The 14827-nt window shown below is 40.0% G+C and overlaps 1 protein-coding gene across 7 annotated transcripts in view; it reads left to right on the top strand.

Annotated features, from left to right (window-relative positions):
* The window catches only part of TMEM164 (transmembrane protein 164), a 93185-nt gene that overhangs the window by 26889 nt on the left and 51469 nt on the right, over nucleotides 1–14827 (top strand). For 5 of the 7 annotated variants that reach the window (XR_007165791.2, XM_048070637.2, XM_048070643.2 and 2 more), the window contains exons 5-6: nucleotides 4576–4654; nucleotides 14458–14558. Coding sequence is in view for 6 of the 7 variants with exons in the window: in XM_048070637.2 (XP_047926594.1) it covers nucleotides 4576–4654; nucleotides 14458–14558 (180 nt within the window). In the remaining variant the exon portion in view is untranslated. The remainder of the gene's footprint in view (nucleotides 1–4575; nucleotides 4655–14457; nucleotides 14559–14827) is intronic. The other 2 variants (XM_048070640.2, XM_067004987.1) reach the window with 1 other exon arrangement.

Raw genomic sequence — 14827 nt, forward strand, 5'->3', positions numbered from 1 at the left:
AAGCTGCTTTAGACTTTCACTCAGATGCCACACAGATGCATTATACTTTTCTACAGCCCCGGTACTCCTTTTATTTCAACATCAACATAATTTATTTTTTTCCTCTTTATACTCTTTCCCAGTATTCAAGTGTTTGGAAATCCTTTTCTGATCTATGCCAGGTAGGCTGGTAGTGCCTGAGCTGTAAAACGGCCTGAGCAGTGTAACAGTGATCTGAGCACTGCTCAACTTCTTGGCCACTTACCATCTTGGATGTATGCTGGAGAAAAGAATCCTGGAAAGACTGTAAATGGTCTCTTTTCCAAAAGCTACTTGTTTGTTTTTGTTGGTGGTGTGTTCTTTTGTTTGTTTATTTTACGTCTTCAAGTCTGTCTTCAGACCATTCTCCTAAACTTCTCTGGCAGCTATTTCTTTGCTGCCAAGTAAGTCATTTGCTATCACAATCCTAAATGTGCTGAAGTACCCAGCATTTTCTAACCAACAGAAGTAACCAGCATCTGTTACGTAGGCCTAGTAGCTGTTTGCACCATCGTTTCTGTATTGTACAGCTTTATATACATTCCTATTCTCTGTTAGTTAATCTATGCTGTGGTCTGCTTTGCTGGTGAAATGCAAAACCTATGTTTATGGTTTATTTTTTGGATTACTGATCATGTTTAGGAAACCAGTTACTGATTGTAAGTTACAAATCTGAATTACTGCTGATGTCTAAGAAGGGGACAGGTACAAACTGACTAGACTTGGTGCTAGATATGCTGTAGGAAAGATGGCAACCTGGGAGCTGAATTCCTTCTTTTTGTGCTGTGCTCTGCAGTAGAGGATGTAGAGGGTGTTGGAGAGAGAGCTCTTGCACAATATGGTGCTTGAGCTATTGTTGCACATATAAAGCTAAGGTATCAATAATTAACAGAGGGAGGAGTACCACTTTCAGGAAACAGAGCAAAGTAGCAACCTCTCAGTCCACTGAAAACCAGCTGCTGTGCCGAAGTGGGTTTAAGCTAGTTTAAATGAGTCTTGTGCCACACTTTCTGGAGGGCAGCTCTCATCTGAATATCTGACTTTTTTTTTTTTTTAAGCTTAGTGCAGTCAATGGAAAGAGCTCGTTGTTTCCTTAGGGCAGTAGTTGGTTTAAATGAGGATATAAAGTATGTACTCACATTTTTTTTGCTCAGAAGTACAAGAATAAGGTGTGCTCTAATCCTCCATCAGATGGTTTCTCCTTTCCCCAGTCTCGCTGGCAATGTGAGTGGCTGCTAGGACCAGTAGCACTGTACCTAACTTACCCGTGCCTGGGATGGAGGCTTGCTGCCTGCTCACTGTGCATGGTACTTGCCAGAGAGCCTTTTAGCACATGTCCAGGGAATGCGGCGTTTCCCAGTCTGCATCATACCAGGCCAGTACTCTTTCTGGAAGAACAAAACACCATTTATTTTCTAACAGAAACTTCTTTATAAAATGTAAAAAATGAAGAGTCTGTATATTTATTTTCAGAGTGCTTTGTTAGTATGTTTTGATCTTGTGCACTTGTTAGAGGAATGGTGTGTCATTATTGCTTTAGTGTATTTTGAAATGTCTATGATGTGATACCAGTGTCAAACCTATGAATGGACAATGAGCAGCTCTGCTTTTCCACAAGTAAGAATCTAAAGGAGAAAAACTTGCTTATCATGGTGGGTAACAGGGTAGCTTGTACTCCTCATTCATTTAGACTACTAGGGAACCTAGGATATAAGCTGGTTGAAGAAGCAGATAATTTGTCCTTTTGTCTTGTACCCTTACTTATTTTAAAAATCTGAGGAAGGGAAATGCAGGAAGAGTAGTGCTGGCAGCTGGGACAGAGGAGTTCAGTGCAAAAAAACCCAGCAAATAAATTGACAATTAATATAAATATGTCCTCTGGGGGGACAGATATGGATTAAAATATATCTATATTACCATCAGCATCATTGGTTTGTTACAAGGGAGGTACTTACTACCTTATTACTTACTTATTACTTTAGAGAGGCTGCAAGGTTTCCCTGGTGGCACCTGACAGGAGAGGTCAAATGTGCTGGGACCTTTGGAGAGGGTCCACTTCAGAGACTGTTGGAGTCTGAGTTTGTGGCCTTCACAGGTGCCTGCAGACGAAGACTGGATGGACCAAGTCAGTATTTCAATGTACTTTGTGTTCTGGGAATATGTGTGGCATAGATTTTTGGATTTCTCAGTCTTGATCATCTGCAGAAGTGTTCGCTTGTTTTCACAAAGAGGGTCTTTAAATCCTGGATCACTTGGCAGCCTACCCATTGGTCTGCCCTTCTACCCTGTCTTTGCCTGCAATGTCTTTGTATGGATGCAAAGTGCCTATCTGCTATCTGTGAGTGTTTTGTGGATAAAACAATTTATAGATGAGACCTTAGAGGTAGGCGAGTCAGTTGCTGTGTATAACTTCATAGTTCATCTTTTGTGTTTGCTCTTTTTCTGTTTGTTGTAGCCTGCCTATACAGCTCGAGTGCTTGGCTGTACAGAAACTCGGTGTTTTGGTTCGATATGAGGAAACGCACTTGCCGAATTAGCCGGGTTTCGGAACAAACAATCTTTCATAGTGGAAAAAATGATGTTTTGTTCATGCAAACAAAAATACTGTCAATGCTACTGCAGCAAAACAACCATTACTCTGTTCTCAGAAGTGTCCTGAGCGTCATGTTTGTGTAACTGACCCTCACAGCTCGGCGAGCGCAGAGCACAGATACTGAATAGAGACTGCTCCTTGGCAGGAGCAAGTGCCTCGTGCTGTGCTGTTTATATCGGGAGCTATTGTTCCTGAAGTGTGTGTGCTCCACCTGGGAGGGGTACCGATTTTTCCTTCAGTTAGGCAAACTTCATTTAACTTATTCTCGAATATTTTTGAGCCCCTTGCTTTGCACTTGGTGTCTTTCAACAGGCGACAGAAGAACAGGTTCAGATACAGGAAACCGCACAACTCCTGTGAAATTCTTGCTTTTGCATACCGTCATCTCACACGGTTTTATATTTTGATACTTGGGAGAAAATAACCCAACAGATTGTACTGAAGATTTTTTAGCTTAGCCTCCCAGGAGTTGGCTGAACATCTTGGAGTTTGCAAACAGGACAGTGATAGTGTTCAGCTTGGGGATGGCAAGACTAGCAGAACCCAGCTGTTGGTTTTAATATCTTTTATGTTCAAAATAAAATCTAAGAACTTTTGTAGAATTTAAGAGCTCATTATATTGTTTACCTACTATTTATTGACTGACTCTTTAGGAAAAAAAAACCAAACTGCTTCAGCCTATCTTCTGTTGATGTAGAAGTTATTGTAATGTTTCTGTTTCAATGTTATGACTTGAGTGTCTTGGAACAATAATAGAAAGGGAAGGCTCCTGATTTTTTAAAATTGATTATGATTTTTTTTTTTAAATTTGGACACATGCCATAATAGTAGTATTTGCATCTTGTTTCACTTCAGCCTGCAGAATGGTACTGTATTTGAACCAAAGGTAATGGCTTTCTGGTACTCCTGTGAGACTTCAGACGCAGGCTGTAGTGTTGTCCTGTTTTCCACGGGAAATACAATAGAGAGGCATGTCTTTTCAGCTTTGTAAGGGAGCTGCAACGGGAAGTTGAATTCTGAATTTTGAGTTGGATCTTGCCTACTGTTCGTCAGTTTTAAATGTGTTGCTCCAGTTTAACAAATTGATATATACACAAAGACATTTACAGATAGGATTGACTTTCAAATACATTGCATCACTTTTTCTAACTGTTCAAGAGCTAGAATTAGTTGCGCTGGGATTAAGAGGTTCAGATTAAACTCGGAGCTGTGCTTCAAGTTATTTTCAGCACGATATTACTTCAGCATAGTCTGACCTCCTGTAAAAGGCAACATGAATTCAACTAAACCCTCAGATGACTAATTTTAATTTCCCCAAAGTTGTCAGCAGGTGAGGAATACTGGATTTACCGCTAACTGCTAACTTGTTTATGTGCATACTTCTGCAGCTTGAAGACTGACCGATATAATCTGTTGCATGTTATTGGTCTTAACAGAGGCTTGCCTGTTTCACAAATGCATGCAGATTGCTGTAAAGCAGTTCTTTTGATTTTCGTACAGGTGCCCTCAGCAATTACTTTTATGTATTTTAAAATGGTTGTAAGAAAAAGACCTCCTTGTAAACTTCTGTGACTCACAGGCTAGCAGTTAACGTTTCTTTATAATTAGGCTATTGTCATATGGTGTGTGTATAGTCTTTGTTTTAATTACTTTGGGGTTTTGCACCATTACTGGAAACTTAGAGTAATGAGGAAAGGGAAAAGATGTGCTATGCCTCCTTTGTTGTGCTGCTGGCTAATTTTGAGAATTCTCTACTTGAAGTGCTGCATTGTGTTTGTGGCAAGGGGGATGGACTGGGTACAGTTAGCTGTGCTTTCAAAGCACTAGCCATTAACAGCTGTCATTGCTTTGTTCTTATACGTAGGGGATGTAACTGAACTGAACGCATTGTCATGGGGCATAAGGAAAATGGTTCTGGTTGTTACTGATGAAAAACATTTACAAATATTTTCCTTATTCCTCAGCTTCCATTTGAAATGGAAATTTATTACATCCAGCATGTGATGCTCTATGTTGTGCCCATCTATCTGCTGCGGAAAGGAGGTAGGTTGGCAATTTATCCTTCGCATATTGAATTGGTCCCACACAATGAGCAAACTGTGCTCAATGGTTACCACAGATCCTATTCTTACTCTCTGTTTTGTCATTTTTCTCTATGATGTTACTTAATGGTTTCTGGTGGTGTGTTGGTGTTGCATCTTGGATAACAAATAACAAAGACTTGCGCCAGGCATTGAAACAAGGGAATAAAAAGATGGTCTTTTGCCCAAAGGAGTATCTAGAATGTGTTGGCCTAAGGTGTAGTCTTCTTGAGTAGTCTCTGCCATCTTGTAATGCTGTAAGTTGTTTGTGTGGTGTATTTTTTAAGACTATTGCCTTCTTGATGTCCCTTGAGAAGTATTCTAACTTCAAATGAGCTCGAAGAAATCTTTTTTTGTCATTAGATCCCTGGGTAAATACTAGTCACCTAGTCAGATAAATTCTTGAAATTCTGAAGTGCTAATGAAATATATAAGTGAAATGAGCTGGGTTGCTTGAGCTCTCTTCTAACAGGATTACTACCTTGCATTAATTTATACTATAATAGTTCAGCAAGTCTGGGAATCCCACACCATTTCAGTGACCAGTGCTTACTCCGGCCTTTTAGAAGGTAATGCAGGATGTCTTCCTCTGGTGTGCTGCTCTGTCCCCCTCTAGCGTTGATAGGCCTCCAGCTGCATTTTCTAGCACACCTACATTGTTTCATATGGGAAATAAAAGAGTATAATTTATGGTCCAGATGTTCAGTAGCCTCTAATGACAATGCAGGGATGTGATGTCAAGCAATGGAATACAATTTAACAAATGCTCCGAATGAGCTTAGTCAGCCTCTTCCACTGTAGTCAATCTGCTGTATTTTATACCAGCAGTCACGTGCAGCTCTTTGCGCTTACTGCACTACAGGTTTGTAATTTCTGTTTTTTCTTCACTGCTGAGTGAAACTAAATAAAAACAATGCAGAGCAAAAAGCGAAGTAGCATCATTCAAAAGTTCACTCAATTTCTCTCTTTTACTAGTGAAATATGCCAGCCACATTTCATTTTAATCTGTATTTGGTAGCATAGTTTGCCAGAATTTAAGACTAAGTGCAGTGTAGATGTAGAAATTACACAAACTTGTAATCATTGTGGAGCAGGGAGGGGGAAAGAAGTATGACCAGCCATGTAGCACCCAGTAGGCAACGATGTGCCAGGCTCCTGTGATGTCACCAAACCACTTCTTGTGATGTCCTTGAAGACATCAAAACATACAAGATATCATAGAACATGTCATTTTAAGATGTATACTTGTTCTGCTTTAAAGTTTGGCCTTGTATGTCACTTGTGGTCTCCCATTTTTATTTCTATTTTTTGAATTAAAGGTTCTCTCTTTTTTCAGTGCCTGTTGTTTGGGGACTGAGAGGATTGTGTCTGCAGTTTGAAGGGCTGTGTGTTGTACAGTTCTCACCCTCGTGTAGTTTCCTAAATTTTTGCCCTTTATTAATATATAGGTATTTGCTGCCATCTAATGTTGACATGGTAGCAGTGAAATTTCTAAGAGAACTTTGGCTAAATATTTCAGCTGAGATTGCCTTGGACTGTGTAACTAATAACTTCAATTTCTCATTTGGATCTTGGTCACCTGTCTGACTGTGATAACTCTTTAGTAAAATACCCATGCAATTTTGTACTAATTACAGCTAGTGTCACAGGAGATAAAACGTATGATTTTTGATGCAACGATTGCTCAGCCTAAAAACATTTGTTAGCATTTTGTCATTTCACTAGCACCTTTTGTTTCAAAGTGCTTTGAGTAGATCATACCCTTTATCCTAACTGTGTCCTGTGCAGATTGCTTTATTACTGACATATCATTATGCTGGTTTATTTAAATAGAAATTTCTGTTGGCGAATCTATAGATTATAATTGGGAGAAGTAACTGAAGGGTAGTGAAAATGGAAAAACGACGGGAATAGATTGCATGTGAAAAACTATCCCTCTCCAGTTTTTTTGGGAACCTACTGATATTATTGATTGCCCTAAAATGACCTCTATCCCAGCATTAACATTCCACTAAGGAGGGTTGTGCAGAACACCTGGAGCAGAGATGATGTGAGGCTCAGTCTATACAGAATGATGTGTCCAGTTTGTTGGCATGCTAATTGAGCATCTTACAGTCATGCACCCAGGCTCAGTTAACTGTTAAAGTGTTTTCTTCTGGACAGGAAACTGGGTGACAGAAAGTGAGGGCTGTAATCCTTTATTTTCTCTCTCTCCTTGTTGTTCGTTACAGCAGTGAAAACAGGTCATGTTGCACTGGCAGCATCACCTTCCTGCCCTGCCCCTGTCGATGTGGGGGCTTCACTAACGGCAGGATCAAATTGAAGTCTGAGCTCTGAACATCTCTCATCAGTGCTGCACAGTGAGCTCACGGAGAGCTCCGTGCTCGAGGTGTATTCCCCTTTGGGGATTAACACGTCTTTCTCTCTTCTTCCTTCTCCCTGCCCTCTGTACTGGTTGAATACAAATTTCATTACTTCCCCTTCTAACATAATTCCTTTCCAAGTGCACACATGTATGCATACACACGCATGCCAGTTGAGACAGAATAAATGATATAGCTCATATCTCTCTGACCTGCAATAAGAGGCACTCATGCAAAACAGAGGTAGTTCAGATATAGCAGTTCAACAGAGAAGCCAAACTCAAGGCAGTTCATGCATGAAACAGACCTGCAATTCTCAGCTTTCTTGCTGGATGAATCTTACCTTGTAACATGTGTGAACCCTGCCAAATATTGTTCTGTGCCTCTGGCAGGACACAGCATTCCTGAAAATAGCTGAATAGGTTGAACCAGAGCAATAGGGTGGATGTAGAGTTGTGGATATACTCACTGTTTCCTCTAGTCATCAGGAGGTGAGATTCTCATTTCCCTGTGGAAAAAGGCGTGCATGCTTTTGTAGCTCCTGAATTGGGTTATAGCAGGATCAGATGAGTGCTGGGACTGGCAAAAGGGAGGTGCAAGAAAGGAATTATCAGGGTGGAGGGAAGAAGACAGGAACCACAGCAGCATGACTTGAGACCAGGGAACCAACCCCTTCATTGAAGACTCCTCAAACCACTTTCATCTACAGTTACAACTAAGCTCATCTTCTAAAGCATATGAGTGTGCTCGGGTGAGTCTATTTTTTGCTACTGGAGTACAGATAGCTGGCAGAAGGCTTAGGGAGATGGCAGCTGAGGAAGTGTAATGTCTCAAACTGTCAAAGCTATTTCAACAGTGCATTAACGTGACCTTCTAAGATCAAGTATTAGAGACCTTCAGTGCTTTTTGGAGGACTTGGTTTTGCCAGCTCTTAACATGATGAAAAAAACCTACTTTGTGCTCCATCAACCTCAGAGGTTACACAGTTTTTGACCGTCTTGGTCTGTAAGCTAGTTTGGTCAGGTTCTGCTAGTTTGGTCATGTTCTTAGATGTGCACCTGATTTCAGAGCTTCAAATAGTTTTGAAGTTTAATCAAAGTGGAACTGTTATTTCCTTGGGGCTGTGAGCACTGGTCACTCCACAGTGGTTTGGAATAAGGGTTGATTTATACGGACTTCCTAACAGCAGAGTTGAGATCATCCATCATCTGTTTTGAGATCCCCAGTGTTATTTAGTAGACTTTACAGTAACTTAATGAAGTAGGCAAGGATGTTGGTATTGGGTATTTTTAGGGTTTTGTCACTTTAAGGAGCAATCTGATGTATGAATCTGAAGATCTAGTGTGGTTAATTAGAGGCCTTTATGTTGGTGTCACTTAATTATAACATGATTTGACACTTCAGCCTGCAGGGGGAGATGGTCACTAGCATCCACTCCGTTAAAACGGCCGGGCAAATTCTCAAAATTCACAGTTCAAACGCAGGTCATCCACTCTGTGGAGAGAGTAAATTAATTTGGTTGTATTTTAGGCAAGGGAAAAAAAACCACCACCACCTTTTGGAGCAAACTCTGGACAGTCATGTAGGCTGGCCCCATCTCCTTTTGAGAGCTGTGCACAGAGGGACAGACATACTGATCCTCAATACTTAAGTAGGTAAGTTGTTTGCTGGGAGCAGAGTGAGAATATTCAGCTTATAAGGCAAGTTTTGTATTGTCATGAGCAGTAAAGAAACCATCTCTCTGGCTCAGGTCACGAAGCCTTTTTCTTTTTTGATCTAATTGTCTTCAAAGGTGGCATCAGAACAGATTAATCTCTCTAGCACTGTCCATAGAAGTTGACGAACCTCCCCCTGCAACAAAGCACGCCACCATCACCCTTCGGAAGACAGACAGAAGCTGCTCTGGCTAGCCAGCTTCCTTAAGGGCAGGGCAGTGGTTTTTACCTAACGAGAAGCTGGTCTCAGTTATGAGATGTAGAACACAGATAGCAAGTACAGATGGAAGGATCATTTTTCCTGTAGCTGTAAACTAGGGAAGTAGAATTCAAGCAATTGGGGAATTAAACTTTTGCTTTTTCTTTGGCTGCTGGGAATTATATACCTTAGCAATCAAGGAAGAATTGACCATATATTTGAATATAGTTAGATAGTTACAAACCTCGTTTATCTCCCTCTCAGTGAAATACTTTATAATAAGGGTTTCATTTCTTCCACTGAAACTCTTAACTACTTAGAGAGCTGTTGACTCTTGTGCACTGTGTAAGATTCACTGTCATCTGATTATGTTCCTGCTCTCCTGCTGACAGCTTCCATGTTGCTATTCCAGCTTTTCTCTGCCTCCCAGATCCCACGTGTTAGATGTAAGCGACTGGTCCACTGCCCAGCAGTGCTGGGAGCTGGCACTTGGAGCAGCAGGGCAGCTGTGGCACTGCTTGGCAGCTGGAGCTGTGTGCTGTGCTGCTGCTCCGGCTGCAGGCTCTTCTGCAGCTTGAGCGTTTCAGGCTGATCTTGTCTGAAGATTTAAGAGAGCCGGAGAGGAAGAGGAGGAGACGATGTCTCTGTCACATGACCCACTGAGCTTCATGCACTGGGCAGTTCCTATTGTGAAACACTTGAACTAAATAAGGATGTTTGTGTGGCGTTCTGACTGGGCCCAAGGTCTGTTAAAGACTTCCCTCTGCATGCAAGAGACTGAGAAGTTGAGCAAGTTTTTTTTACCAGTACGTGGAAGAATGACTAACTATGTGAAGAAAAAGGAAGAGCCTTCTTTATGGAGTATCAAAAGTCGCTCCTGACAGGAGCAGGTAATACAAGATTCCCTGTCCAAGGTGATTTTGACAAGAGTAGCTGACAGTTGGGAAATAACAATCTCCTGGCATAAGGTTGTATTTTGAAATCTGCCCATAAATTCAGAACAACTGTAGAGGAAATAGCAGATTTCAGGTGATAACTAGCTCATCCTCTTGAGAACAGTTTTTCTGTTCTCCCCCTGGAAAGGAAGTTTGGTCTCTAGGCTAGCTCAATAGGTCAAAATACACTATTGAAATTAACCCCTTGATTAAGGGAAATAAAATGGAATTAAGTTTGCTGTCACCTTTTTACAAGCTTGAAAAATGAAGGAATTGCAACAGTTGCTCTGAGTTTGGATCAAGTATGTGTAGCTGTAGTTGGGAGACTACTAAAGGAGAATGTTCGGGGCTGGAAAACTGAAAAATCTCTATCAAATATAGTGGCAAATAAAGCAAGACATTAATTAGGAAAGAGGGATTATTTTTAAACTCTATCAAATTTAAAAAAATATATACTGTATTTAGGTTCTAATTCTCCAATTCAAAGAGGAATAACTTTGTACTGCATTCTGTTTTCCTTTCTAGTAAATTGCGTTCAAATTTTTAAGATCCTATTATTTGATAACTTTAAATAAATGTCAGTAATTCCTAAGACACTAGACATTAATAACACTGGAACTAACACAGGACTTTGCAGGGAAAGATGGAAACCAGTATAAAATAAATTGAGTGTCTGTGTTGATCTTTAGATTATTCAAGCCACACTTCCATTTTATAAATGGCAAAATTAACTGCGTAGCTTGTTCAAGGTCACACAACTGCTTGCTGCAGAAGCAGATGAAGAATCCCAAGGCCCTCAACCTATATGAAGTCCTTCCTATCAGTGCTACTGAAATAATGAAGTTTAATCTAAACTGAAAGATCCACTGCCATGCTATTTCAACACAAGAACAAACATACAGCCTACTTGGATGACCCTGATTTGGAACAGTCTCAACTGTCTGGGGCATGAGCGTTTCTGAGAATGAGATTAGTGCAAGACTGGCAGCTGGATTAAATTTTTGAAAGTGCTTAACATGTAAGAACTGCCTGTGATCCTTTGTGGATAAAGAGATAGTGAAACTCACTGCCACATATTGAAATTGATTTCTCGTGTAAGCAGCAAATAGTTTTTGCCAAAGACAACACAGGCCATTCACACAACCACTCAGCTGGACCTTAATTTTCCTGTTTGTATGTTTTTGTTAGCAGACTGTGTACTACAGAAAATAGATCACGCTGCTCTGTTAAGCAGGCATGTGTTGAATAGCAGGATGGTACAGTACTAAAATCTATAGTGATTATTTACTCAGTGACAAATGTACAGAAAATATCCCAGGTATGAATTTAAAATTAGTTCCCCCAAATACACTTGGGAATCCAAAGCTCTCTGAAATGCTTTTCTGTGGAGGTCATTGTTTCCTTTTTGTCCCTTGATGTCCAGATAAAGATTCTGCTGAAAATCACACTATTGTTCTCAGGATTGCGAAGTCTAGCAAGGAGGAAATTTTCTCTTATATAGCAAGATTGAGGGTCTGTAGTGGGTGAGATGTCACAGTGTTTTTCTTCTTGTAAGTCTTGGAACAAAGAGAGGATGTAGCAGTGTGAAACTGGCAGCTGTAGGAACCTGAATATCTCTCCTAAGTGACTTCTGAAACGTGATTCCCTCACTAGATTGGAGCTGGACACAAGAAGCTGGGTTTCAAAGCCAAACTATGCCACTGATCCATTTTGTCATCACGTGCAATTTTACTTAGAAGACTAATACTTGGGTCTTTCAATGACTGTATTCTCCCACCAATCCTGTTTCATAGTTAGGTTCACTTGTCTATTTCAGTGTTTATACACTGCCTGCACTGTAGGTCTCCCAAATCGTTCCCAATATCAAGGTCTATTATAGTTTTTCTGAGTGTTTACGTCTTTAGGATCTGTTCTCAGGCTTTACAGACACTTCTGATATAACATAAGCAGCTGCCAACTAGTCAAGTTCATGTGAAACTGAATATGATATAGCACCACTCTGCCAGTTTCTGGGAGCTGTTTTAGATGCCCCATGTCTGTCCATGTTCAAGAGGCACCTGGATGATGCCCTCAGTAAATATGCTTTAACTTTTGTTTAGTCCTGAAGTGATCAGGCAGTTGGACTTGATGATCTATGTAGGCTGCTTCCAACTGAACTATTCTTCTTCTATGCCTTATTTAAATTTTTTGTGTTTTGCATCTAGGCCAAACACGCCCATAAGTCTGCATAAGCAACACAAAAAGCTTTGCAAGTCAAAGTATGTTTTCTTTATCCTGCAGCTGGGAAGGTAGTATGAAGAGCTTCTTTATAGCTTGAGCAGGTCACTCAAAATTGGTGGCACAGCCAAAAATAGAGCTATGGTCTCCTAAACTGCAACACCAAGGCTAATTGCTTCTTCTCTTGCTGTCTACAATGAAAAACTATTTGCAAGGTAGTATCACGTACCTGCCATCCTACTGGTGTTTTCAGGCAGGGGAGTAAAATGAATTTCTTTGCTATTTAAGTGAAGCCTCCTGTACTGGTTTCTAAATAGGATACCAGCACTTCTGACATACGTAGCAAGCGTGCTCTAAGAAGTAGACTGGTGTGAGTTTTCTGCCTTTAACTGCAGGAGGACTCCACTTAAGGTTATTCATGTAGTCTTGTACCTTGGGATTTTGCTTATAGTTCAGACACTGCCTCTGACCTTCACTCACCCACTTGATAAGAAATCTTATAAGCTGCCTTATGCTTTCAAAGTAGCTTCCCTGCTCCTGTTTGTCTTGGTAGCACCTAGTAACAGTTTGCTTACTAAAACACAGCGTGCAGCTGTATTTTGGGTAATTACACTGATACTACTGCTCGTTGAAGTCACAGTGAGTGATATATGGGGTCATATGTGCTGCTGTCAGTCAAGCATACTATCAACTCCTCACTCTGTCGACTAGCAACAGAGAAGCTATGTTACATCGAGTGGACAATGAATACACATACGGTTTTAGAACATGAAGTATAGGTAATTTTGGTAAGAATATTCTAACTTCGAGAAAATTCTACTTAAATTGTATTGCTACAGGTAGCTGCTGCAAAATCAATCTAGATTGGCACCATGTGTATAAACTGTAGAAGAAAACTGCAGAGAAGAATTTTAAAAGCACAGCGGGGATTGAGAAAGCAATCCTCAAGGGATTATAAAACTGAGACAGCATGCACCCCTATACGGTGGTGTGGTAAAGCAGATAACAGCAGTTATTTGCCTTTATCTATGTAAAATAGTATACATAGGCACATTCGTACCAGCTTTAGTCTGGTGAATACTGTCATAGCTAGCTACGTATGTGTAGTTAAATTTGAGTTCCCAGTAGTGTTGTACAGCTGAAATCTGTTAAATTTTCCTGGTAATTACTGAATGTGCAAGCTAGCAAAGGCTAATATGAATATTGCACCCTGTGCTGTAAGCCATCCTTTGAGTACTGGATATACGTTCTAATGTTTAATAACATCTAATGGGTCAGAGTGTGCAAAGGCAGATAAAAATGGTGTATTGTTCTAATTGTCTGAAACACAACTTTTTGTAGCAGTTGAGTGGTATGACAGTATGCATATCTTTCTTTTGCATCCCTAGGTTATTAAAGTCTTACAGAAAATAGTATTTTCCCAGTCTTAAACTGAAGTTTTCGTGTCAGCTAATAAGTGCCTGACAACTCTGTACACTGTTTTTGTTATCAACATGCAATGTTGGACTATTTAATTCCAAAAATTGTCTGGTATCTAAGGATACTTTCATTAGATCTGACTTCTTTGGTCCATTTTAGATCATGTGAGATGTTGTTGTTTTATCACTAAATTGACAAAATCTCATTTTAGGAGTAGAGAGAAGCATGAGCCCAGGAAAAATGTGGTATTTGCTACTTCATTTGATGGGGAAAAGTATTTTACAGTATCTGTGATACCTGGTTATAAAAGTGTTTGTAGGGTAGATCTGAAAATATCTGCACAGCAGTTTTCACTTAAAAGCAGTCTGTCATTAATGGCTTGACTACTTTATGCAGCTTTTCTGTTCCTACACATTATTGGCACAAGTTATTTTTTAATAGTTGTTGAACAACTATAAAATAGGAAACGGCAGTTTGTCTGTGCTGTAATACAGCACTGCACATTAACTGCTGCTACCTGCGTTAGTTCTGGGCATGCTTAAGTCATAGCCCCCATAAGAAACAGGTGTTTAAGTATGAATAAGGTGATTTTTGAAAACTTCCTTGTATATCATTACTGTATTTTAGAGTATGTTATTTCTGTGGTAGAAGGCAAAATTGGCAGGCTTTAATGAGGTAATACAATGTATGTTTTAATGCTGTACCAGAAGGAGGGAAAAAAAGGATCAGGATGCTCCAGGTAAGAAATAAGGCTCTCAAATATTAATTATTATAATGTTATTCAGTAAGTTATCAGCTAAAGCCAGATGCCCTAGCATCCACAGAGAAGAAAAGAGAGGATTATTCATGAGTGTTTGATGGACACAGCAATTCAGCTGAATACTAACTGAATACTAATGTATTCCTTTCTTTTCAAGGTATCTACACTCCAGAACCACTCTCCAATTTCTGGTGGGCTCTTTTATCTACTGGGTTTATGTTTGTATATCATTTTAGCATCTTGCAGATTCTGGGTTTGGTAAGTAAACATGGGTTAATAAATGGATAGCTTGCAAGTACATTGAGAGTAGAAACACTGACTAGTTTTTCCAAGTGTCCAGATAGATAGGCACGGGTAAGACTTGTGTAAGGATTTTTAATTGCATGTTCTAATGGACACTTGTATCTCGTATCTCACAAGTGTTGGCAAAGCCTCTCATAAATCAACTATGTACCTGCACAAATCCATCTATTAAATGCAAAGCTGAATTCAGATCTGCTTTCCTTATGAAAGCTGCACTGCTTGTG

The sequence above is a fragment of the Anser cygnoides genome, chromosome 13 (assembly GCF_040182565.1).
Source record: "Anser cygnoides isolate HZ-2024a breed goose chromosome 13, Taihu_goose_T2T_genome, whole genome shotgun sequence".
In the NCBI taxonomy this organism is placed as follows: Eukaryota; Metazoa; Chordata; class Aves; order Anseriformes; family Anatidae; genus Anser; species Anser cygnoides.